The sequence below is a fragment of the Alexandromys fortis genome, unplaced genomic scaffold, assembly GCF_014885135.2.
Source record: "Alexandromys fortis isolate MF-2015 unplaced genomic scaffold, M_Fortis_MF-2015_v1.1 scaffold_25, whole genome shotgun sequence".
Taxonomy (NCBI): domain Eukaryota; kingdom Metazoa; phylum Chordata; class Mammalia; order Rodentia; family Cricetidae; genus Alexandromys; species Alexandromys fortis.
In genome coordinates, this window is record NW_026067904.1 from 12,403,217 (window position 1) to 12,430,486 (window position 27,270).

The following is a 27,270-nucleotide window of genomic DNA, read 5'->3' on the forward strand; positions in this document are numbered from 1 at the left end:
GTCCAGCTGGCCTTGGTGAGCTCACAATAGATCAGCCCCACTGTCTCCGTGGGTGGGTGCACCCCTCGTGGTCCTGACTTCTTTGCTCATATTTTCCCTCCTTCTGCTCCTCCTTGGGACATTTTAATGTAATCTTTGGAATTACCAAAATGGCAATTCATAAGACATACTCAAAATATAGTATATGTAACCTAAGAACTTTGTGGGCAAAATTGTTTTAGAGAAATGAGATTCATTGTAGTTATAAACTGTCATAGGATCTCAATTATACTTAAATGGATTTCCTTTTAAATTTTTCCATTAAATAAAAGTCAAACTGGAAAAATTATATTCAATTTTTTTCTTCTGCTGAAAGACCAGTCAGCCCAGTTACTACCTCTCTCTCACAGAAAGCTACTTTGAAGGACATATCACGTTTTATTTGAACATGTAAAGTATCTGTGCCATGTAAATAATAAATAGTGCTTAACTATAAACTCAACAGTTTACTGAGTAAATTACTGCTTGAAAAATCATGATTCAAGCCCCATTACATTAGTTTAGGTCTCCTCCTAAAAAATAAAAGGATGCTGCTTGATATTTTCCTAAAATATTAAAATACTTTATATCAATATAATTAGCTATATTTTAAATCAATGCACTGAATATTTAAAATATAGAACTTACAAAGGATATATAAATCTATACAAGTTATAGAGCAATTTTCTGTATCAGTTATACTTATTTTTCTTTATGGCTTACTTATTTTTATTGTGGCTTTAGAATAAATCCAAAAGAGATTATTCTTATATTTGGCTTTTTCTATAAAGGCAAGTTGTTTATTTGGCCAAATGTTTATAGCCAATTCCATTGCTTGCTTGTTCATCCACACATCAATGTCCTGATTCCTTCATCTACAAAATGGAAGCTGCTGACACAAACAGTCTGGTTGTTACCCAAGATCAGCCTCTGTTCATGAGGACATCTCTTTGGAGAGGCTAAAGAGGCTGTAAATCCATCATAATAATCTGTCTCTGTACACTTCATGCCTCTTCTAATATACAAAAAGACAAACTATTAGAAGTTCATAATAAGCAATCTATGCACACAAATTCCTTGCTACAAAACAAGTATTTGTATTATATTTCCTTCAACAGTATGCCATTCAAAGTGCATCCCTAAAATTAAAATATTGAGAAACACTAAGTATGTCAATTTTTAAATGCTAGGCTAAAAGAAAAATTTTTGAGTGACTGGGAGGAGTGGATGAAGCAGTCAGGCATAAGTGAGCAGAATAAGCTGTTGCTAAGTTGTCCAGAAGATCTGAAATGCTGCCTTTTAACGATTACTGCCATCAAATAAGTCTTAGAGCACTTTCAAATCAACATAAACAAATGCAAACTATGTGATGTCACGTCATGCACTCAAAATGCCAGCAGTTAAGGCTTCAGTGCACTCCAACCTGTTTTGCCTGCCAGGCACAGATTGCTTTCCAATGATTATGGAGCATGTGCCGCTGGCTCTACCTGACACCTTCAGGCTTCAGATTTCTGGACTCTGAAATGTCCTTCAAAGTGGCCTCACGTGAGAGGTCGTAACTGGGCTGACTGGTTCAGGTGGATTCTTCAAATAGTTTGAGAAGTTTTAAACTAATCTTTACATTACTGACTATATTAACTATAAATTGTGAACAGCCCTCTTGTTAGTCATTAGCTCAACCTTTTGTAGCATCGCTGTCTCTAGGAAACAATGTTTCAGTGCATAAACACTAAGTCATTTATATATCATTATGATCCTCTTTGGTAGATGCTATTATTAGCCTGCATTATTTTAATTGACAGTCAGAACGGTATATATTTATCATGTCAGACATGATTTGCCCAGTTAAACCTGAGAAGTGAAATGTATTATCCAAGATCACACAGCTCACACAAGAGGGAAGGAAAACCAGACTGCTTGTGTTAAAGATAGTCTTTCAACAAACGCTGACAGTATGAAAAACCTTGAAGCCATATCATTGGCAATAATAAAATTACAGTGATGATAATTTGCCTTATTCTCATACTCTAAGCACACTACTTCACTGTCAGGTCCTGTGAGGTAGATACAGCCACAGCCTTTGAGCAGTGAGAGGCAGGGGAGCAAATGCAAAGATGTGATTTGAGTTATGTATTTTGCCTCAGTGTTCAAATACCCTTTGTAATCTGAGGCCTACATTTACCATGTATTATTTTAATTTTAAAAAGAATATAGGATATGTTCCCATTTGGCTTTATTCTTATAATCAAAGGACCTTACCCATCTATGGGAAGAAAGGTTTATTTGTCCCACTGTTTCAGAGGATTCTGACCATACGAATAGGAACATTTGGCTTCATGTCCTTGAACAGAACATCCTGCCAGGGGAAATAATCTAATAATGGACAGGAAACGGAAAAAGACAGAAAAAGACCCAAGGACAAGACCCATTCCCAATGAATACCTGCTAGAGATTCTGGAACTTACCAAAGTATCTAGTATGGAGCCATACATTTAATGCATAAACATCTAAAGAACATTTCCCTTCTAATTTAGAGCATATTACAATAAATTTGCCACTCATTCCAGGAAATTTACTTCATTGTGGCAACCAAATAAGTTTACTGTCTTTAAAACCATGAAAAGATAGTTAAGTTAAATATTGAGTCTTCACTTACTGGATACCAATACTCTATAATAAAGTGTGTTCTATCTTCCTAATGTGTTAAAATCAGCATCATTGGTAACAACTATTACTAGGAGCTACAGAAATATAAGGCTTGTCAGATTCATTATCTTATGTTAATTGTAATTGATGCTGGGGGAATGATTCTTAATGTTCTTGAAGAGAAGCTAGACATTTCTCCCAGTATTCATACCTTGAAGTTCATACCCACCTATACCTCTAGGTCCAGAGTATCTGCTACTGGTTTGTGCAGGCACTTTCACATGTGTGAATACACAAAACAAACAAACAAATAATGAATGAATGAATGAATGAATAAACAAATCTTAAGAAAACCCTGTGGGTCTGGGTAGGTGGTTCTATGGTGAATGGCATTAGCTACTCTTTCACATGACGGCCTATGACAGTTGCAGTAGATTCAACACAGTCCGCTAGAATCTGCAGACACCAGATGTGCACATGGTGAAAAGACATACATGCAGATAAAACACCCATATATAAAGTACATACATATAATATATATGTATATATATTTAAATTTAGAGCATTAAAATTGTAGTTATTTGGAATTTTAATACACTTTAACTGTTATGCCTCACATGTATTTTTTTTCTGTTTTATATAATAAAAAATAAAACCTGTGACAAATGGACGACAGTCACATTCTTTCAGTGGTAAATCTTTCACTGTACAAGCATACCCTGACCCAAGCAGGACAGTGACACAAATAATTCTAAAGGTTTCCATTGCCATTTAATTACTCTATCTCCCTTGGTGTGGTGCATTGTGATGTTTCAGTACTATATAAAATATAAACCAATCAAATCTCTTCTTAGAAAATGTTAGGTTTTCAAAATATCTTTTTGTGATATGACTCTGTAACTTAAACAAAAAGCGTAAAATTTACAATTCTAACCAGGTAAAGTGCAACACTAAGCATATTTACATCATTATATCAAAGTTCTCCAGAAACATTATGGAGCTGGGAGTTTATTTCTTTAAGAACTTTCCTTGTTCTTCTTGCCCAGCCCTCAATACACAGAATTCAGTGTCTATGAATATGCTTCCTTTTGGTTCCTCATGTGAGTGGAACCATCATATGAACATCATATGGACATGGATGTTTGGGCTGATCTGACTTTTTGGCCATTGCAATAATGCTTTTACAGATGTTCAGGTTAGATCATGTCTTTTAGTACTTGATTTTATTTTTTTTCATAATATGCACCTTGAAAAGGCATTTATGAACCACAACACAGTTCTATTAACGGTTGGAGGAGATACCACCCTGTTTCTTATTGCTGTTGTGATGTTGCACATTATGGCCAGTGGTTCTCCAGGGTTCTGACTTCTCCGTTCACTGCCAACATTTGCCTTTGCTTACTTTTCCACCTTTGTTATTTCCATAGTAGCCAAATTGTTCTAATGTGTTTGCGGTGAAATCTCCTTGTGATTTCAGTGTTAGCCTTTAGTATCTTCATTGCCTATTTGTGTGTTATATTTGAAGAAATGTTTACTCAAGCCAATGTTTCTTAATTAAGTTATTTAATTTTTGCTGAAGAATTACTGGAGTTGTTTCTATATCTGTTCTATGATTTCAAAACTCAGAACATGCTTCAATGGTTTTACATTTTCTGCTCAATTTCTCATAAAGAGTTTAATGTCTATAGTTTTCAGCATATCACTTGTAGATTAGTAACACCTCTTAGTAGAATGAACACAATCATATTTACTAATATATAAGAAGGATAATCAAGATTGAGATCATTAGAGCAAAAAAAAAAAAATCCCAAATTCGTATTGCCAGAAACCCCAAAAGACCTTATGATGATCCAAAGTCATTCAGTGTCATTCGCTTGTCTAAAAGTAGATGTTTCATTAGTTTATAAAAAAGAACTCTAACTTACAAACAGAAAATATCTCCTAAAAACAGATGAATGTGAACTGCAGTGTCATTACCAGCAGTTTTAATAACCAGCTTTTATTTGTATGCAATCATGTTGTTTCCTTATAATGGACCATTGTAAGACTGTGTAGCCAGGAAGAAAAGGTGCCTCAATTTTTTGGGTGTACATTTTGGCTTCTGTTAACCATGCCTGCACAGGAGGACTTTCCAGGGTAATCTTCATCGCTGAGCAAGCTCGGTGCTCACCTTCACAGCTTCTACTATGACCCAATGCTACTATGACCCAGTGCTACTCCATGATTTTTAGGGAATGTAGATAGGAGCACAGAGATTGACTTTCTTGCAGTCATGGTTTAATATAGAGCATTCTCCAAATCAGCATGTATAGAAAATGAAAAGATTATTTTTACTCTTGGACACATTATTGTTATTGTAAAAAAAAAATTGACTAAAAGAAAATCGAGGGGCCGGGCGGTGGTGGCGCACACCTTTAATCCCAGCACTTGGGAGGCAGAGGCAGGCTGATCTCTGTGAGTTAGAGACCAGCCTGGTCTACAGAGCTAGTTCCAGGACCAGCTCCAAAGCCACAGAGAAACCCTGTCTCGAAAAAACAAAATAAATAAATAAATAAATAAATAAATAAATAAATAATAAATAAATCTAGGATCCTGATTGTAGAGATTTCACGGCGTGCATCACAACAATAATTGTGTAGTATGAAAAAGATAATTCCTTAGCACAGCACAGGAAGGGAAGGGCTATGCATGCAGTCTCCACATCCTCTTCAATAGCATGACCTTTATCACCAACTTCCTCCCATAAAGCTCTATTACTTAAAGATTCCAGTACCCTAAAGATTACTTAAAGATTAATATAGTAATATCGGATTCCCCTCTGTATACTGTGAATATGGTTTATTGCCACTGGTTAATAAAGAAGCTAATTTGACCTATGGCAGGGCAGAATATAGCAAGCAGAGACAGAGGACAAAAGAAGGCAGGGTCAGACAGACACCATGTAGTCACCCAAGAAGCAAGACATAAAAAACCATGAGCCTCGTATAATATATAAAATGATAGAAACTGGTTAATTTAAGATGTAAGAGCTAGCTAGAAATACACCTAATCTATTGGCCGAACACTGTTGTAATTAATATAGTTTTTGTGTAATTATTCTGGTCTGGGGGCCAGGAAATGGAAGAAAAGTCTCTACTTACATTAGAGGCCAATTCTTCAACACCTGGACTTAGGGAAACATTTATGTCTTGTCACTTTTACATTTTCTTTCTTTCTCTCCTCTTTTCCTTTTTGTTTCTTTTCTCTTTTTTGAAACCCGTCAAAGTAGACTTATTCTCAATGTCTGTGTTTGCATGACATAAATATATAACTGGTCTAAAAGCAGCTATGACATCTAGCTACTAATTTTCTCTATCTCACTTTGTGCTAGACTACTGCATCAAGTAGAGAGGCTTCGCTTCTAACCACTGGCAACTGAACAAATTACATACAAAAACTGTCATTGATTCAATGATATGACTCATAGATATACATTTTCCAAACAGGGAGTGTTTATGTAGATTTATTAGTAACTTTGTATAGGATATAAGGGTACAACAAGTAGTTCAAAATAACTCAGAAGTGATTATTTAATATAGTTCTCAATTTTAAATTAATTGCATATATTTTTCAGAATTATCCGTCATTCTACTCACACAGTTAGGGAAAGAAGTAGATTTCATAAACCCAAACCAGAAAGTATAAACTGGAATAAGCTTCAGATTTTCAATCTTAAGACTTGAATTTCAGTGGAGAAATTAAGAAAGTAAGTGAAGCGATTACACCCACCATGAGAGTACAGATGGGGAAGATAACCTAAAGATTATGAGATCAGGAATAACAATAAAGCAGAGAACAGGAGGAAATAAAACCAACAACAAAGAAAATACTATACATTTGGTCACTGGACCATATGTAAGTGTCAGGAGTTATGTCTTTTTTGTTTTGATAAGTATTGTGCTTTCTCTCTATGCAGGAAGAACTAACTTCATTCAACCAGTCTGTCTTGTTTTTATCTTTTCAGTCTGTCTTATTTTTTTATTTTTAAAAAAGGGCAAGTGTTTTTGTTTCCAAAATCTTGGTGGAGTATTACTTGCAGAGGCTCATCACTGTTTTGATGCAAAAATTATTTTTTCAAGCATGGAAAATATAAGGAGAATTGTCAAATTGTTATCAGCAATTGACCAGTTAATTTGAAAACTTCTATGCTATTTTTAATGTTTTGAGCAAGATAAACCCTATCTATCTGTATGTTTATTGTTTAAAATTCCATTGAATCCTCTGTAAGGTGACATAATACAGATTTCTGATTCAGAAAACATGAAGACTTTCAATGTGTTAAATTTCTTTGTACAATATAGGATTGAAGACATGAAAATACTAATGGTGTGCTTAAAATCAATAATAATATAAAAACTGAAATCAAGAAGCACCATTCTTATATAAAAGCTTCTTGATATAAAGGCTACAGACCAAATAGGACAATATTTCCTTATTGGTAAGAAATAGAATAATTAATGAAGAATGGATTGTATCACCACACTGCAAGAAGTTAAATTGTATTTTGAATTGAACATAAAATAGATATCAAAAAGTGATAAAATTCATAAGTCATTTTAATGAAAGCATTGACTTCTGGATATTTAATGGCTCCGATGTGAAAAGATTCCCTAAGCTGGTGAAAACTCATTGGCTTACATGGTCTACCAAGAATTATTCTAAAACAGTAAAAATTTCAAAACGATTGACAGTGAAGGACATTTTCAGCGTGCAGGACTGAGACTGAATCATCTTCTATTTCTCCATAGACTATCTTAAAAATCCATTGTTCTGTGAAGGAGCAAAGTGCACAGAGCTAAGTCGTGTGGAAAGAGAAAAGCAGTATGAGAGCTGGGGCAGGGAGCTGCTGACTTTATAAATTTTCCAGATGAATTTTGAATGTTAATTTCACTTATAAGCTTTTTAAATGCTGTAATGGGTTGTGTTTTCTGTAATCTAAAGTAAGCATTCATTTAGAATCTAGCATTTCAAAGTCTCCCTCTCTAAACCGTATAACTTTCTCACAACTTCAAACTCACAGCCATTCAATACTGCGAAATTAGAAACACAACCACTCCTCACAAATGTTGTTGAATAAATGAATGCCAAGATTAATATCTCAACAAATAACAATCAATTCATAAAATAAAAATGTATTTATAAAATGTTGTTAAATGAAGAGAATAACACAAGGAGTAGCTAATGTCCCCCCAAAACAACAACAGCAACAAAAACATGATTATGACACTCCATATTGGTTTACTTCATTTTTTCCTATGAATACTACGGAATTGTAAAACCAAAACACTCCTTTCATTTCACTCCTTAATACTTCAACCTGAACCTCCAATAATACAAAAATTTTCTTCATGACAGTTTTTATATGCAAATATTAAGGTTTTACAGCCACCAAAACTAATAATTTGGTTCTGATCTAGTAAAATACTCTAATTTTTCTTTTTAAAAAATGTTAAATGTTTCTTGATTGAATTTACGTGACCCTCAGACTTTATTTGCTCTACTGTCTGTTCAATTTTATTCACTACCATCTCTCATTTGTTTGTTTTAGAACAAGCTAATTATGCTACACACCGTCTCTTATCTTGTATTTCTTTGTGCTTTTTCTTGTTTCTGTTAACTTATTCCATCAGCAGCCCTATTTCCTACATGGGGAAAGCAACTCCAGACAAATGTTCCTGGAACTGGCCTGCACATCACATTCCTACAACGGTCATGTTTAAACACACTGCAAGGTTCATTTGTATCTTGTATGACTCAGTCATTTACTGGGATAGAAGCTGACCCTTTGCTTTTCGCAACAGTTTTCCAGGAGACGTTGGTACAGCTAGTCCAACAGGCACAATTAGTAAACCATTGTTTCTCAATTGAGGCTGTTTGTCTACTCGGTGGAATCGTTAGTTGCTTAGGTAACATAGTTTCTTGAGTGGTATCTTGTGTCTTATTATGTGTCATATTCAAAGGTGCATATCTTTCAGTGATGTTTAAGTAACTTTAAGAGAGTCTGAGAGTCCAAGAAGATTGTGTGATAAATATGTAACTTTTAGATCAGTAATGATAATTTTTTAAAAGATATTGAAAAAAAATGAGCTTATCTGTACAAATCAAAAGTAAAAGCAAGCACTGGTTTAGCATGTTCCTTATTTGTACTTTGTGTTTTACATTGGAAGAGAGAATGTTAACTAAAATGTTGCTTCCATCAGATTAACCCTTGGGAATGTCTGTGATGCTGGATTGTTTTCTTGTTTGTTACTGACATTCGGGGCCTACTTTGGGCAGTGCTGTTCTAAGGCAGGTGGGCCTGTGCTGCATAAGAAAGTAGGCTGAGCAAGCCAGTAAGGGGAGCCCTGCATGGTCTATACTTCAGTTCCTGCCTCCTATTCCTGCCTTGAGCCTCTTTCTTGGCTTCCCTCAGTGATGGACTTTAACCTCTAGCCCAAACAAACATTTTCTTCTCAAACTGTTTTAGTCCTGGTGTTTTTCACAGCATCAGAATGCCAGCTAGGACAGTCTCATTGTCAACTTGCATCATGATCAGTGCTCTGTCAGAGTTATGCACATCATAATCCTGGAAATTGGAGGTGTCTGGCACTTAATTCTCATATTCTTCTTTACATAACCATTTTTCTGTATTTGCTTTGGTTGTATATGTCAGAAAATTCAGATCAAATTGTTCTCACACCAACACCATGGCATTGTCCCAGTTGTTCTAGACTGTAGCTGTAGGAGGATGCAAACAGAACAAACTCCAACACAATGGGGATGTTTCGAAGTCCAAACCTCGTGGTAGTATGAGAACAGAAGTTCTTGCCAAGGAAAAACTCAAATATGTGCTCAGAAAGCCTTCAGGGAGTATAGCTAGATACTCTGGAAAAAGTAACAGATTTCACCTAAGGATAAGACCTTGCCCTATCCCTTAAACTAACACCTTTGCTTTGAGAAAACCAGGTAGGCCTTTTGTTTTTGAATTGTAGTTCTTAATATATATTTTATTTTTATGCTTTCATTTAGACTTTATTTATCTCTGAAATAGTAACATAGTTATTGAAATCAAGGTCTTTAAGGCAATGATCATACAAAATTCCTATAGTGGCAAAGCAAATTTCTGAATCAAATGGCTGTCACATTTTGAGTTCTTTGGGGGACATATGGTGATTTTTACAGCATCAGTCCATGAGGTCAGTCCAGTTCATTCATGTCCTCATTGTTCAACACAGAATAGTTCTGTGGGAGAAAGGGAAGTACCTGGCAGATTGGGATCCAATATGAGAACATATTTTAGGTGCTGTGAAGAAGAGAAGATAGAGGAAATTGTGTCTGTCTTGGTCTAGTATAAAGATAAGTGAGAATTAAGATGTTCAGCGGGCTTTGTCAGAGTTCACACTTTAAAAACTGAAGTCAACTGAATATGAGATCTCTGGACACAATGAATTTAATCTGATTAGTCATAGTTAATAGGTCCTCCTCAAAGACAAAGAGAAGTTCCATAAATATAATTCTGAGCCCTCTGAAATTCAGTTTGTTGCCACCAGACTACACAGTCCATTAAGTTTTAAACTTAGTGTGTTCTCAGATATGAAGGTTGGGCGTCCTTTATTTTGACTGACTAGTGATGTAATTCCTTCCCCATTCCAAGTGTGTAATCAGACAGTTAAGACTTCCTGCCTTACATTGTGCGTAGAAAAGCAGAATTTGCTGAATTACCTGATTCAAACAAATAGGTTATAATATTTTTCAAATATTGCATAGTGCAACCTAAAATATACCATGTTTTATATATTTAAAGGGAAACCTTGCAAAGTTATTGAATGTCTCTTTTATTACTTCAGGCAACCTCACCTTGCTAATAATTCAAACTGCAAAAAATAGCAATTATTACAACTTACCTCCTCTATTATAGTCAGTAATTTTGCTTAAGTGTGTCTCTGCTGTGGGCACAGTTATATTTTAGTCTAATCTTTGCACTACCTCATGCATAGGTCATCATGGACAAGAAATTAGAGGAACATTGACCCTTTATGATCCCCTATTGTAGAGGTCATTCAGATGGATGTTACCCTTCTAACAGATTTGAGGACAGTTATTCCAGTCTCCTATGATGTTTATTATATGCTTAGCAGGATCCACCTATGCATTGAAACATCATGTTTCAACTGTTTTTCCAATTAAGCCCTATACCCTTCTACTGTGGGACATCACACATACCCCAACCAATTAAACCACTTTTATATCTTGCTTAAAGTTGAGTTTTATTAACTTAAGTCTAGAGTGGTACAGAGATCAGTCAGTGCAAGGGCAGCTTAACAGTATAGATTTCGCACATGATGTTTCTCTATTGTGTCCCTTTAACACATTGGATGATGCCTACCTATTCTGGAGAGGACAATCTAGGTTATCAAGTCCACCAGTTCAAATGCTATTCTCAAAAATATACCTCTCGAGAAGCACACCTATGTATCATGTTTAATTGAATATTCAACCACCTTATTACCCAGTTGATAAATGAAATTATCCTTCAGACATATGGGAATTATGTACTATTCTTATTATCATCTTTATGCATTCAATCATTTTTATAGATTTAGTTTTAAGAAATTTATTTTATACGTAGTAAGTGGTCTCCTGTGCCCACGTATTGTCGAGTACTTCCCACTTTCTCTTCTATCAGGTTAAATGTGTTCGGGCTGATATTGAGGTCTTTAATCCACTTGGACTTGAGTTTTGTGCATGGTGATAGATATGTATCTATTTTCATTCTTCTACAGATTGACATCCAGTTTTGCCAGCACAATTTGTTGAAGATGCTCTCTTTTTTCCATTGTATACTTTTAGCTCCTTTATCAAAAATCAGGTGTTCATAGGTTTGTGGGTTAAAGTCAGGGTCTTCTATTCGATTCCATTGGTCGACTTCTCTGTTTTTATGCCAATACCAAGCTGTTTTCAATACTGTAGCTCTGTAATAGAGTTTGAAGTCAGGGATGGTAATGCCTCAGACGTTCCTTTATTGTATAAGATTGTTTTGGCTATCCTGGGTTTTTTGTTTTTCCATATAAAATTGATTATTGTCTTCTCCAGATCTGTGAAGAATTTTGATGGGATTTTGATGCTCTCACGTGCACCTGTGTAGACCCCCATCAAATATTTGAGCATTCAGCAATGTAATAAAGGTTTGGGATATAAAAAGGACATTGGTTCACAGCAAATGAAAATTAAAATAAAAACTTGACATTTCTATACTAAAAAAAAGAAATTTATTTTAATCCTAATATTCACTTATGAGTAAGTACGTACCATGTTTGTCTTTCTGGGTCTGGGTTATCTCACTTAGAATGATTTTTTTTTTATTAGTTCCATCCATTTGTCTGTAAATTTCATGATGTCATTGATTTTTAGAGCTGAGTAATACATTATTCAGACGAGGGGCATCTAGGTTGTTTCCCAGTCCCAGTAATTATGAATAATACTGCTATAAACATAGTTGAGCAAGTGTCCTTGTGGCATGATTGAGCATCCTTTGGATATATGCCCAAGATTGGTATAGCTGGGTCTTGAAGAAGATTGATTTCCAGTTGTCTGAGAAACCACCATACTGATTCCCAAAGTAGCTATACAAGTTTGCACTCCTACCAGAAGGAGAGAAGTGTTTCCCTTACTTCACATCCTTTCCGATATAAACTGTCATTCGTATTTTTGATCTAGTCATTCTAACATGTGTAAGATGGTATCTCAGAGTCATTTTGATTTAAATTGCTCTGATGGCTAAGGATGCTGGACAATCATTTAAGTGTATTTCGGCCATTTGTGATTCTTCTGTTGAGAAGTCTCTGTTTAGAGCTGTATCCGTTTATTTAAATGGATTATATGATATTTGATGTCCTATAATCCGCAACCTCAGAGAGGCTGGATAACAAGGAGGGTCCAAAGAGGGATGCATGAATTTCAGTGGGAAGAGAAAATAGAAGATATCTCCTGAGTAAACTTGTTGGGGTGGAATGGAGGGGATGGGAACATAAGGAATTGGGTTTGGCAGGCTGGGTGTGGGAGGTGAGTTGGGGGCTTGTGAATGGGGCTGAGGGTGGAATAATGAAAGAGACATCTCGATGGGGGGCATTTTGGGATTAAGGAGAAGCCTGGTACCAAGAAAACTTCCAGGAATCCACAAAGATAACCCCAGCTAAGACTCCTAGAAATAGTGGTGAGGGTGCTTGAATTAGCCATCTACTGTAATCAGATTGGTGAGTACCCTAATTGCCATCAATCAGAAAAATCTTACCTAGTAACTAATGGAAGGAGATACAGAGATTCACAGCCAAGCACTGGGCAGAGCTGTGGTAATCATGCTGAAGAAAGCATGGAGGGATTGTATGAGTCAGGGGCATTAAGGTCATGACAGAGGAACCCACAGAGATAGGTGACCTGAACTCATGGGAGTTTATAGACTCTGGATCAACAGGGAGCCTGCGTGGGACTGACCTAGGCCCTCTGCATATGTGCAACAGTTGTGTAGTTTGGTCTTTCTGTGAGGCTCCTAACAGTGAGATCATGACCTGTCTCTGCTGTACTTAGCTGTCTTTTGGGAACCTGTTACCCATGCTAGGTGACCTCACCAAACTTTGGTGAAGGGGAGTAGTTTGGTCCTGCCTCAACTGTACTTACACCCATGGAAGGCATGGCCCTTTCTAAATGGAGATAGAGGAGATGGGGAGGGGGAGTGGAGGGAGGCAGACAAGAGGGAACAGGAAGAGAAGAGGGAGGGGAAACTGTGGTATGTAAAATGAATTTAAAAAATTTAAAAATAAAAATTAGAATAAATAAATAAATAAGAAAAAAACTTATCTTTACTATGTATATGTTATGTGAGTATGTGTATGTGTACATGTATGTGTGTATGTGCATGTTTGGGGTACAGTGTGCTTATGGAGGTCAGAAGACAACTTGAAGCTTGTTCTAGTCTACCAGCATGTAGTAACTGGGACTCAAACTCAGGTTTTCAGGCTTGTTAGCAGACACTGTCACCTGCCGAACCATTTTGCGAGCCCAAATTAAGCCATTTATAATATCTTATTAACTAGTGTTAATGCTAGTTCTCCTGTGAAATTCAATCACACAGATTACTAGAGCAAAATGTGAAGTCCCATGCATCATTTGAATGTGGAACATTTAACGCCTCCATCCCACACAACACACACACACACACACACACACACACACACACACACACACACATATTGTCTCTCAGATTTTCTAAAGGTATGTTCACTTTGATATCTTAAACCAAATTTATCAATAGGTTTTAAAAGATATAGTGAGCTTCCTGTCACATCTAAGAGGTATTCTCATTAGAAGTTGACACTGAAACACACAGTGCTTCATGAGCTGACTCTCATATGCAATGTAGCAATAAATGGTCATTTCATAGTAAGAAGGGACGAATTTTTTTAAAAAACTATCGGTAAGATAGTCAATTCTCAGAGATACTACTTGGGTTCAAATCCTAACTTCATTTTTAGTTATGTAACACTGAGAAAACTACTTCATCAGTTTATACAGGATTCCATTATGTTATATGCATATGGCTTAGAATGATGCCTGACACAAAATCAAAGCTCATTAAATAATTGTTTAGTGAACTCTTGATAAAGGTTAATTGTGGAAAGAGATTATTCACATAGTATTTGGCAAGTGAAGCAAAAGTTCTTTCTTATTCTATTGCTCTCATGTTATTTCAAAATTTTGTTCATTAACTATTTATTTTCTTGGATGTATTTTATTCTTAAAATGTACTTTACTCTAAAATATGATTATCCATTAAGTTGAAAAATAGCCTTGTTACAATTCCCTTCAATGCCTGTGTTTTAGGAACGAAAACCTAATATTTTTTTGAGTAATAATACTGCCATCTCTTTTCTTTATTCAACTAAAGAAGTGGGCACAGCAATAATAAACTACTTAATCACTTAATTACACTCTATATGGAAGCTGCATAGCAGGTAATGCTTCTTTTAAGGATTTCTAAATTACAGACAATTACTGTACAAGGAGATAGAAATAATGCATTGTTTCTTTAGGTGGAAGAGGGTTTCTGAACAAACTCTTTTGTTTGTTTGCTTGCTTGCTTAATATTAACTTGTACCATACATAAAGCAAAAGTATTTTCTGTTATTCCTTCAGAAAGAGGAGGAGAGGAGAAGAGATGGGGTAGAATGTATTGAACCGTAAACTTTATCTCCAGCTCTTGGCTTCAAGTAGAGCTGAGTACAAATAAGCATTTACAGTAGTCGTGATATGACATGTTTGTTTAGCTTTTGGGAAGCTGTTCCTTTGTCTGAAGAATTGGGATAATGAAAGCTCCTCGTGGGATAGATGTAAATACAGAGGCAACCAGGAGGCTAATTAAAAAGCACCAATTCTTTTCTTTGTCATGTATTCAAGATGTTCATTATTTGTTTCATGGTATTTGATAGCAATTTTCGTGTCAATAATAAAAACCAGTTACAGAATGGTCATCTTTCAATTCTCCTGCATCTCTGCTTAGCATCTGGATAGCCTTTAGTAACTGCTGCTATCAGTGGGGCCATTTAACCGTCTGTTGTTTAGCTACTTAGTGTTCAGTTACACTCTTTATCACAATCTACACACATTTCCCTTCAGGTCTGTTCTCCCACATTAAATCTCAAATTACTCACTAGATCCTAAGAAAACATATGAGATTATATAAAAATTAAGTATCTCCAAATTACAAATAATCTAAACCCATTTACTTACATATTTACATACATATGCATGGGATCTTGAACTGATGATACACAGGACTCTACAGAGTTTATCAACTGTAATATATAATGATGAATTTTAAAATATCTAATTTTTCAGGTTTTTAATTATGCTGAAATGTGCAGAGCATAGGCTAAACCATGTGGTTTTAACTTTCCTCTGTCCTTAATAGATGCTAAGGTATAGATGCAAGAAACTTATCAGCTAGGTGGAAGCTTCATGAATTTTTACTGTATGGAAATAAGATGATATTTTAAGATACATCATAGATGACCTACAAATCTATTTTTAAAGTACCATAAATTAATCCCCCTATTCTCAGTAATATTTTTAAAATCCTTGCTGGACAATTTAACTAAATCTTCTTATTCTGCTGTTTCCAATGTGTTCAAAGAGAATTGTTACAGCATATTGGCTGCACACTGAGTTCATATCTACTTTCAGAACTATGACTCAATATCTCCGTTGTATATTAATTACAGATTGCTCCTTTTATTAATATAAATATTGAGTAGAAAGAGTAATTACTCTTGAAGCATTAAGTTCAATAGACTTTTCGGGAAAGGTGGAAGTGTTTGGTGCAGCAGCTATAGACACTTGAAATGTTACCGGTGTAACGGAGAAAATGAGTTCTTAAATCGATTTGAATTAACTTCGACCAAAAATCTAAAATGCCATAGATCTAGTGCTACCAAGTCATAAACACGATTTTCATATACCTATTGGCATGTAAACAAAAGCATAAAAGCGGTGGTGCAGGCAGAGGACTGAAAAGTGCCGTTGTCGTCCTCTCTTCAGTCTCCAGCACACAGCTACTCCAGCTACGACTCTGGCAAGAATGAGAGCGTGGACCGGGGTGCAGAGGACCTGTCACTCAACAGGGGAGACGAAGACGAAGATGAGCATGATGAACACGAGGATGCTGAGAAGGTGACCGAGACAGACGGCGTCGAAGCGGAGAGGCTGAAAGCGTTCAATGTGAGTCCCCCACATTGTGTGGCTGTTCTGACCACTCCACCTTCATGCCGTTGCTTGTTGGTCGATGTGACTATTCTAGAACCATCTTTGTTTAATTTTCAGAAGGATTTTTAAAGCACGTGAAACACTCCTTGACGAGCAGACACCAGGATGGCTGTGTTTTGTTTAGAATTCGAAAGCCAGATGGGTGCTGAGAACTGGAATTGTGCTGTATGAGTACGCAGGTCCGACTAGGTCAAAGGGGGCTCAGCCTAGTCCTCAGATGGTTATGCCTGTTTGTCCTCAGTTATTTCCTTTGTTTTCTTAATTGTGCATGACAAAAGAGTCAACTGTTGATTCTCAGAGATGAGTCCACTGTGCAGTGTGGCGATGTCTCAGTCCCATTTATCATTAAAAGCAGATGTAATGGGTGCTCAGATGTCCTGGTTCTACTGTTATTTCCTGATTTTTTTTTCGTTTTTTTCTGTCTGTTTGTCTGTCTGCTTTCCTCTACCTCCCTATCCTTCTCTCTTTCTCTCTCTTTATATATATTTATATACTTAATTCAGCCATTTAGAAAATCTTTAAAAGAGTGTTTGCTTAAAATTTCTGGCTTTCCATTTGCAAAATTCTCCAGTGCATAAACCAGAAAAAGAATAATTTTCCTCTCGGTAATCAAGACAGGAAGCTAGTAACAGAAGAGAGCAGCCCTCCAAACCCTTCTCCTCTGTCTCCCTCTTGCCAACAGATGTTTGTCAGGCTGTTTGTAGATGAAAACTTGGACCGAATGGTCCCAATCTCTAAGCAGCCCAAAGAAAAGATCCAGGCTATCATTGACTCATGCAGGCGACAATTCCCTGAGTATCAAGAGCGTGCCAGAAAACGTATCCGTACTTACCTCAAGTCCTGCAGGCGGATGAAAAGAAGTGGTTTTGAGATGGTGAGTTATAAACTGCACACAGCCCTAGATTCCATCCAAACCCCACATGTAAACCATGGCACTATTTTGTTTCCATCTTAGTGTCTTTATGTTTATTTTTCCATAATGTCAGGTCAAAGGGGTTTTCATTTGCTCGTGTTTATCCCCACTTTCCTTTTCATCCTCCCCAAGCATTTATCCCCTTTGTTTATATGAAAAGGACTCTCTTGGGAGACCAGTGCTCACAGAACCATGTGATAACATTTCATAGAAAATAAGGATAATACGAGAGAAAATCAGGGAGAAGCCAATTGTCACATGTCATCTGTGTTTGTTTCCTTTCTGTTACTACTCAAGTGCATGTGAGGTTAAGGAGTCTTCAACTGAAGGTACACTTGTTGCTACAGGCATGTCTTTGGAATGTAAAGAAATGAACGCATGTGCTGTCTAACGAATGACGAGCTTTGGAAACTAAGATGGGGAAATGAAAGTCCTCAGGTTTCAAACTAAATGCTTGTTGCCCTAGGTATAACAGCCTCACGTGATAAATGAGGCTGTACACCACCTTGTTCCGTTGTGCTGGTAGGAGATGAGTTTGCCTGACATTGTTTACTTTGGGGTAGAAACTAGTGAACAAAATATTGTGAATTTCCACTGTGTTTTTAGCTATACAAATCCAATGAACATTGACATTGTATGCTTGATGTTTGCCACATTTCAAAGTATGTGTGTGTGCATTCTCAAATGTTAGCTGCTTTATTTCTTTCAACAGTTACTGAAGCTCCAGCCTAGGGCTCAGCACACTACAAGGCAAGCAAATACTCTGTCGCTGCACCATAACTCCTGCCTTAGAAGTATTTTAAAAACTTTGATCATTTTGTTTTCTCTCCTCATACCTGAAAAGACTAAACAAAACTTTAGATTGCTAGTATTTGTGATCTGGCCTTCTGGATGTTTCAGTGTGATGGGTTGAAGTTGCTAAAGAAGAGATAGGTTTCAATGTAAGGCTTTGTATTTGGAATTTCATGGAGATAAATTCTTATGAAATAAATGGCAGTAAAGGCAAGCCCATCTATTGTCAATTTTCATATTGCTCTCCAAAGCAGAGATGCTCTTTCCTGTACTGGAGAGCCATGATGAGCATCTACTTAGGGATTCTGCATCCACTACCTCCAACTGTCTGCTTTGGGTAAGTTGTCTCTCCTGCCTGTACTAGGTTCCCCCTCTTCAGACCACAATCATCCCAGTGCCTAGTTCTGGGAGCATTCCCATCTGCTAGTACAGACAGTGTTTCCTAGAAATCCTTGCAAGTCATTTCTGGCACAAAGTAAGTCTTCAAAGAATTTGAAACAAGAAAACATTATCATATCTTATTGATTTATTATCCAAGAAAAGTTTCTTGTGATGTTTTTATTCAGAAATTTTAGAGCCTTTCAAATACAAATGTGGTTCTTAAGATTTTTACGTTAAATTGAAAGTTTGCAGTACACAAGTCATTTAATAAGCAAAATGGTATTGCTGAGTGTTCAGATTTATAGGTATAAATAACATAGGTGGCAGAGTGCAAGAGAGAACAAGAAACTCACTTGAAGAACATGAACTAGTTTCCCTGTTATAGATTATCTAATATTATGTTACACATAACAAAGACTGAAAAGAAACAATGTGATCTCACATCACAGAGTTTACTTTGATATTGGATTTAAGCTACTTAAGAGTTGGTACAAAACCCAATTGTTGGAAAAGAGGGTTGGCTCAGCCTCTACAGCCTAGGCTCACAAATAAAATTCCCATTGGTAGCTAAGTATATTTTAGCTTATACTACACATATATTCTCCTTTTAATAAAAATGAAAACATAAAAATAGCATTTATACATGTTATTTTTACAAGTTTCTGACACTACTTATCTTTCAATGAGATTTAGAGATTCTGTCCTTCAGTAAAATTCTTTTTTCTTGGTATATACTATTATATTAATCATTCTTTAAAAAAATCATCATTGTACAGAATTCATAATTTTTCGAAGATCTATGGTAGATATTGCATCATATAAAATGTTGTTATTTTATTGATTACATGTATTTGCTTAACACAGGTGTCTATTAGTAGAAAGTTCTGCTGTGTATGAAAGAAAAATTAAATTAATACAAAATATAAGCTTTACATACTAAACTTAAACACACTACCGAGAAATATTTAACCTTTAATATTTTCCATCTATTCAGCTTTTGTTTATTCAGTGTGTCTCATATAAATAGAACTTCAAAGGTAGCGGGGAGAAGTGCGCCACATTCGGATTGTTGTTGCTAAGGAAAGACTACCATTTCCTGATCATGATTCACTGAGATGACCCCTTGTCTGACATGAAGTACTCAAATGCAAATTGCAGGATCTGCTGTAACTACATCAAAGATGTAGCTGAAAATGGACTCTGCAACTTAAGCCATTACTGTCCTTTCTGTTACTAAATTCTCCCTAGTATGGAACGCCTCCTTGGAGATAAGAAGCACACTCTCTCTTATATAGGCACTCTTGAATGTTTCCTTCACTTTCTCTGCCTGTTTCCTTACTATGAATAAGGAAGTTGAATAGGATTTCATTCTTTTTCAAAGTCATCTTACAAGAAAAAGAGAGAAAACAGAAAAAAATAGTGAAAGAAAAAGAGGGGAAAAGAAGGAAGAAAAAAGAGAGGAGGAGGCATGGCTAGTGCAGAGCATTTAAAACCAACAAAAATACACAGTCTTAACTTTTAAATGTTATGTAAGATGACCTTCAGGATTATAAAATTCAAAATATTAAAAACAAAATAAGAAGAAACTCAGTCATTTTCAAAATAAGTATATTTTTATGTGTACCTTGTTCTATAAGATGTATTAAGTCAATGAGGAAATCAACTCATTTTTAAATACATGTAAAAGGTAACTATAAAGTGTAGGCATATTTTGAAGGAGATTGGGTACCAATCCATAGGCTTAGTTCTTCATTTACTTGGACCTCATAAGTACAGCAAAACCCAAAACCTCTGGATTACGAGTTTCTTGTTGACTTTATGAAATCCAAACTGAGATTCCTACTTTGTGCTTTATCACAACACAAATAATTGATGGTCTTAATGTTCACTCTCTTTTTCTTCCTCTGTCTATACAAAATCTATTCCTGTTTAATATTCATGTAATTTTTGTTGTCCACTGAATTTAATTAGAGTTACCTGCATGAATATAGATTTTAAGCCATTATGTACTTAAGCAAGGGCAACTTACCAGTGACTACACCATTGAAGAATGTGACTGTCCCTGTCACAGCAAGTGTGATGTGACTGTAGGTCCTCAATGAGGGCATAGCCTAGTGAGCCTCTTCCCTGTCCATGATGGAATATTGATGGACCCAATCTTGTATAGGTCTTGTGCCTGTAACCACTGATGCTCTGAGTTCAAGAGTCATGTCCTGAAGACGTCTTTCACAGAACTCTTTCCCATCCTCTGTCCCTTAGATGCTTTCAGCCACCTCTTCTGAAATGCTCTTTGAACAATGAGGGTGATATCGATGTTCCGTTTAGGGATGAACACTCAACAGTTGTTTATTCTCAGTACTTTCACCAACTATGAGTCTATACATTAACTGTCATTTGGTGCAGAAGGAAGTGTCTCTGGCCAAGGACATTAGTATTAACCTCTGGGTATAAACATGGATTTTAGAAGACTGAAACACTTTTAATCAGCTTTATCAAACACATTAATCAAACAATAGAATATATGTCCGTATATATGAGTTTTTATTTTCCTAGAATTATCCAGACCTAGTAAATTTTGACTGATTTAGTAGATAAAAAACATTGTGTTGTGTTCTGCACAATGTTTCTAACACATGAATTAGAATCACTACAAAATTTCCTGGCCACAAATTTCCACCAAGTCCTTATCATCAAACTTAAACCCTGGCATCTTAAGCATTAGAAATGAATAGAAATGAATAGAAATGAATAGAATAGAATAGAATAGAATAGAATAGAATAGAATAGAATAGAATAGAATAGAATAGAATAGAAATAGAATAGAATAGAAATAGAGCTTGTTTAATGAAAAAATAAACCTAATAATTTTGATTCCGTGTCCAGTCAGTTTTCTCAGACTGTAAAAACTCAGGGAGTTAAGCAGCCACTAAATTGAACCTTCAAAAAATATTGTGTGTTAAATTGTTATTGATTTCTACTGTCTAGCTTTGACCCTTAAGTTACTTCAGCATCTGTTCTCAAGAACAGGAGTTAGTCATTCCAGGAAATGAATCAGTTTCTCCAAAGGGCTGTGATCTTAAATTCAATAATAGCTATACTAGAAACTGACAAGAGCAAGTCTATAGTAAGACAGGATTGATGCCTACCAACTTTCCTCTTGTACTAGTTCTCCCGTTTGTTTCCTAGATTTGCACGGAGGCCTTTGTTGTGTAGACGTATAAGTATTTCTGTAAAGTTCGCATGAAAATGTTTAGTAGAAATACAGTAAAAGTGGCTTTTAATGCAATAACCTCTTCTAGCCTCAACTGTGTCCTTACTGATATAGTCCAAGTAACTTAGATATCTGAATTCAATGACCTCATCTCCTTCAAAAAAAATCATATCCCTGATTGTTTAATGAGACTTTCTTTGCTTGTGGAAATAAGTCTTATTCAAGTTTTTTTTAATATAAAATTTTGCTGAAGATGCAATCCACATAATTACTACATACGCATTCTAAAATACTTCATTTCAAAAGATTCTCTTAGAGTTTGATGCAGGCAGAGCACTTATGAAGAAGCAGAGTCTTGCCTTAGTCCTCACCGCCAGGGCTATTAGCGTAGTGCCTTCATTTGTGGGCCTCTCTGTCAGGAAGTCTGAGCTAGATGTCGTCAAAGTCTCAGCAGTCCTGTGTCTGTGTCTCTGTGCATACTTCCATCTTAGTTAGCATACTTGCTTTAGGGGGAACGTTAGGCTGCAATTTTTAAAAGGGCAAGGAAAACAGTGTAACTCTGAAACCACCAGAAAGCAATCCTTTAATGTTAAAGAAAATCTGGGTTTTAAGTAGAGGTTTCTATGCTTTTCTTGTGCTTGGCACAGGCCACACCAAGCAAAGCCTTGCTTTCACTCCCTGATGACATATCGCAGGCTACAGCAGTGTCTCCTCTTCACTCTCAAGCACGGTTGACAAATGTGTATCAAAAGACTGGGGAGATGGTTGAGTGAGAAAAGGGCCTAGTCTCACAAGTCTGATTACATGAGTTTGATCCCTAGAACCCATACAAAAATCTAGATATGGGATGCACATATAATTTCAACATGCCAACAGCTAGACAAGACAGGAGAATCAATGGAAGCTCTTGGTCTAACTGGTTCGGTGTGTGCTTCACAGCAGAGACAACAAGAGCCAAATAGCCTGTGCCTCAAAGGTAGGCGAGAACTGACCCCTGGAAACTGTCCTCTGACTTGAACCTGTACCTTCTACAGTGTGCATCTGCTCGCTCAGTCTCGTTCTCACACTTTCCCTCTGTCTCTCTCCCCCACACACAATTAATTAATTAAAATATCTTAGAGTGATTCTTAAACTCAAAATTCTGTCAACAATATCGTTTACCCAGCAAATTGGTTCTTAGCAACATCTCTGTCGCATCTTTATACTTTTAACTATTGACATTATATTTCGAATTACATGAACACACACATATTCATGTATGTATATAATTTGTGACCATTTCCTTAATAGATGCTAATTAGTGATCACATGTGGTTTGAATTTTCTGACTGCTTTCTATGCCCTTTCCCTCTCTGTAGTTGTCAGCTCCTACTATTGCAGTCATATAACAGAGCACACTGTGGGCTGTTTTCACTTGATCTGAGTAGTCCACTCACAACAGTGAATTTGATGGCAAACTATGATGTGCTCCTGAGTAATTTTGATATCTTCCCTCTGATGTCACAGATCTCTCGCATGTTCAACTCCAACAGTTTCTTGTCAACGAAGCCTTTATTATTGTACATATATTACATCTTAAGCTTTCCTCGAACGACCTACAGAGGAAGTATTAACACTTGAGACTGGGTAAAGAGATGGCTGACTTGGCTGAGTTCCTGCTTCACAAGCACAATGGCCTGTGTTCAATCCACAGAATACATGAAAAAAATGCTGGCTCATGCTTATAATCCCAACTCTGGGGAAACCAATGTGCGTGTCCCCAGGGTTCACTTGTCAACTGATCCAGTTATTTTGCAAACTTGGAACTGTTGAGAAATCCTATCTTAAGAGAAAATGGGTGGTCTCCCCAGCATGTGCACACACTGGTATACAAACACACACCATGGAATTATCGAAAGTTTCCTGTGCATTCCACTGTTTTTACAGAATCAGGGTCTAGCCTTATTTCCTCTGAATAAATCATCATTCCGCACCTATTCCCCTCCTCATCCACCTCCTCAGAACATTGCTTTATCACCCATGTCCTCCTGTTACCTGCTCTGTTTGATCCACTGAAAATGAGGACTTCTGTCCATAGGCACCACTTCAGTTTCCTCAGAACACATTACCTCACAGATTACAGCATTTGTCAACCATTCTCATAGCATTTGTTCTCCAGCTCTTACTTCCCTACTACTGGATTGGTTCTTAGGAAGGACATGCGACTCCTTTGCACCAAATCCCACCGTTGTATTCCATACATCAATGTCAAGCTCTTTATCTATTGCTTCCCTGCCTCCCCATTTACCTATGTTATCTTTGGGGAATGGTATTTTAATACATACTTGGTCATGGACTCTATGACACCCTAACCACAATTGCAAGTTTTTCTCAGTGCACGGTACTCTATTCTACAGTAGAGCAACAGTCTTAGTAGAGGGTTGGAATTTCATTCAAATGTTGATCAGTTAGTGCGCTGGCACACTGGCATCCTTACTTTTCATCATACCTTTTCTCCACGGCTACTTTACTTACCAAAATGCTACCTGCCGCTTCCTAGTTGGTTTATGTTGGATAACATTGCCATTGTCATTTTCACCCCTGCCTAAAAATTCAGAATGAGATGCCATTGGTCACCGAATACTGTTTATTCTTTCTGTGGTAAATTTCCAAACAAACACAGTAGTGTCCTATTTCAGTCCTTCATGTCTTGTGCCTACCTTACTGCACAGTCTTCTAGATTGACTTCTTGCTTGTAGCTTACACAAGTCTGTGTATTCACTCTCCTTAGACAGAGCAGAATTAATGTTATAGACGCCTGAAGACTTTCACAGCTTCGTGTCTTTTTTAACAAAAATAAAATCCAAAGCTATAAAAGTAAAATAATTGTTTTAAAAAGAAAAGTCTGGTGTGGTGGCGCACAACTGTAAATTCTGCACTCTAGGTGGGAGCAGGAGGCTTAGGTGTTCAAGGCTGTTCTCCTTGATATTTAGAGAGTTCACGGGCACCCTGTTATTCATCAGATGACTGACCCTGTCTCAAAGCTAAAACAAAATAAATCAAAATCTAGAGTACAAGCAATGAATGCGAAGAAAAGTGGGTATGTAGATAGTTAGAAAATACACTACGGAAACATTTGAAACCCCTGAACCTATTTCTCTTGACATCTTTGTAGACACTTTCAGATTCACTTGTGAATCAATGCTGCTGGTGAAACTGGCTTTTTTTTTCCTACCCCAGACTGCTTCTAGGAACTCAGCACTAAGGAGGCCCACTCTATGACCCCAGGATCTTTGCTCATAGAGTACCTTCCTCAACTTTGGCTTCCAAAGTATGCAGCTTCACCATCTCAAAACATAGTAAAAAACTCGGATCTTAAACATAACCTTTTGAAGCCAGAAGATCTGAGTTTAATTCCTGTATTAGTTCAGTTCCTCTAATTGGATCATAACATATTTCAGAGACTCAGTTTTCTAAATGAAATGGCCGTTGGGCTATTATGTGTGATAATGTATGTAAATGTTTGACTGACAGTCACATAATTATCTACTTTTTCTTCTAACACCGTCAAGTTTTTTTTTTCATACCACAGTCTATCATAGAGAATTACTGTTGCTTTCCTTAATATTTAGTCTCTTGTTCTGTGGATTTTCTCAAGGATTATGGTTAGCCTCTGCCCATTATTTCCTATATGTGTTTGAATTAAATAATAATTATATGGCAATATATTATATATACATAATATATAATATATTATATTAACAAATATACCATAATTATTATTTAATTCAAACATATTTGTCACAATAGCTCATCATGAAATCACTTAGTTTAAACATGAAGTTAAGTATTATAGAATAACTCCTCCCTATATCCCTCATCTTCCCATTATAGACATAAATACTGAATAAAATGTGAATTGAAAATATCTACCCCAAAATAAAAAAAATGTTAATTTCTAAACTTGTAAAAGAGCTAGGAAGCATACAGCCACAGATATAAACTCTTACTGGAATAGTATAGCAGCCTGGAAGTTAGAGTCAGAGAACATGGACAGTAAAGATTGGGACTGGAGGCTGAGCGATCATCTAACTCCAGAACGATCAGGCAGGAAAGTACACTGAGAACTGTGTGTGAACTGGAGACCCTCCCCACAAAATAGTTGCTACTTCAAATAAGGGGAAGAAGCCTCCATTCTGTCTTCTGGAAGTAAAATTGCCAGGCATTTTATGCTTTGAATTTAATCCCCTACTAGGTGGGTCAAATAGAATATAAATGTTAGTCAAGGAGAAAAGGGAAAACCAGAATCTATAAATAAGAAAATTACCTTCTTGTAAGAAAGTAGACATGGAGGGAAAAGAACCTCGCCATGATAAAGAAAGATATATTTAGCAATCCTGAGGAGAAATTAGAAAAAGAAAGGGGCAATTTTTTAAGGACCGTGATGACAAATTTTCTGAATTAATCAAACCATGAAGCCTCTGGGTGGGGAGGTAAGAAGTCAGCTTCATACCTAACCAACAAATAAATCAACATTGTACCTAATACTAACACAATAACACAAGAGCAGCACCAAGAAATCTTTACATTTACCAGGAAGAAAGAACTATTTGGAAGAGAAGACCATCATACTGATCATACTGAAGACTTGTCCACATGATGTCAGAGAAGGCTCGTAAAGTAAACTACTAAGAAAAACATGCTCCACATTTAGTCTTTGCTTTTTTAAAAGAAAATCTCCATTTAACTTAAAAATTAATATTGAGTAAACCCCATGTTAATTGTGAGAAGGGGAAAATAATAGAAAAAGCAACCTGCTTCATAAAAATATGAAAATTTCTTCTCACAGAGAAAGGTCAGAGCAAGGAGAAAATATACCCAGAAACAATGGGCGATTAGCAGCACTGATGACAAGTAATTAATGGAGGATCCTGATTTTATATCCAGTGGATTTGCATCCTACATTTTGGCAAATTGTGGGTCTTGCATCCTTGAACCTCAGCTTCCTCATTGGATAAAATGAAATGATAATACTTATCATAAAGACGAAGACCAATATTGCTTGAAATAAGAGGTGTCAAAGTTCCTGCCTGGCATGTGAGAGAGTGAAATCATATCTTAGACCTCAGGTTAAATCCTGCTCTTATAAATCCACTAGGTGTCTCTACCCCATGAATTAATAGGATTGGACCAGATGTGTGCTCATCTGTTAAATCACCTTTCTAAAGTAATCTCCAGTCTGTTTCTTCTACGTGCAGATTTCACTTTCTGTGCATCTCCTCTACTTTTGTCTTATTGTTGTTACCGATATACAGCCTTAGCTCCCGCAGTTGCTGACTACTGTGCTTTTGAACTTGTGTATCTCTGTACCATCCCCACCATCTTCCAGAGTGCTAGTGCTTGCTCATGACAGCTAACAGACTGCATTCAACTGGATTAAATGTGTTGAGTGATGGAGCGAATGAATGAAAAGATATTAAATAGCCTGTTACTTTGT

At 36.4% G+C, this 27,270-nt stretch overlaps 1 protein-coding gene across 1 annotated transcript in view; it reads left to right on the plus strand.

The window, feature by feature from the left end:
* Window positions 1-27,270, plus strand: part of Nol4 (nucleolar protein 4) — a 351,023-nt gene that overhangs the window by 253,097 nt on the left and 70,656 nt on the right. The window contains exon 7 of the mRNA XM_050135051.1: window positions 16,273-16,452. Within this exon, the coding sequence (XP_049991008.1) occupies window positions 16,273-16,452 (180 nt within the window). The remainder of the gene's footprint in view (window positions 1-16,272; window positions 16,453-27,270) is intronic.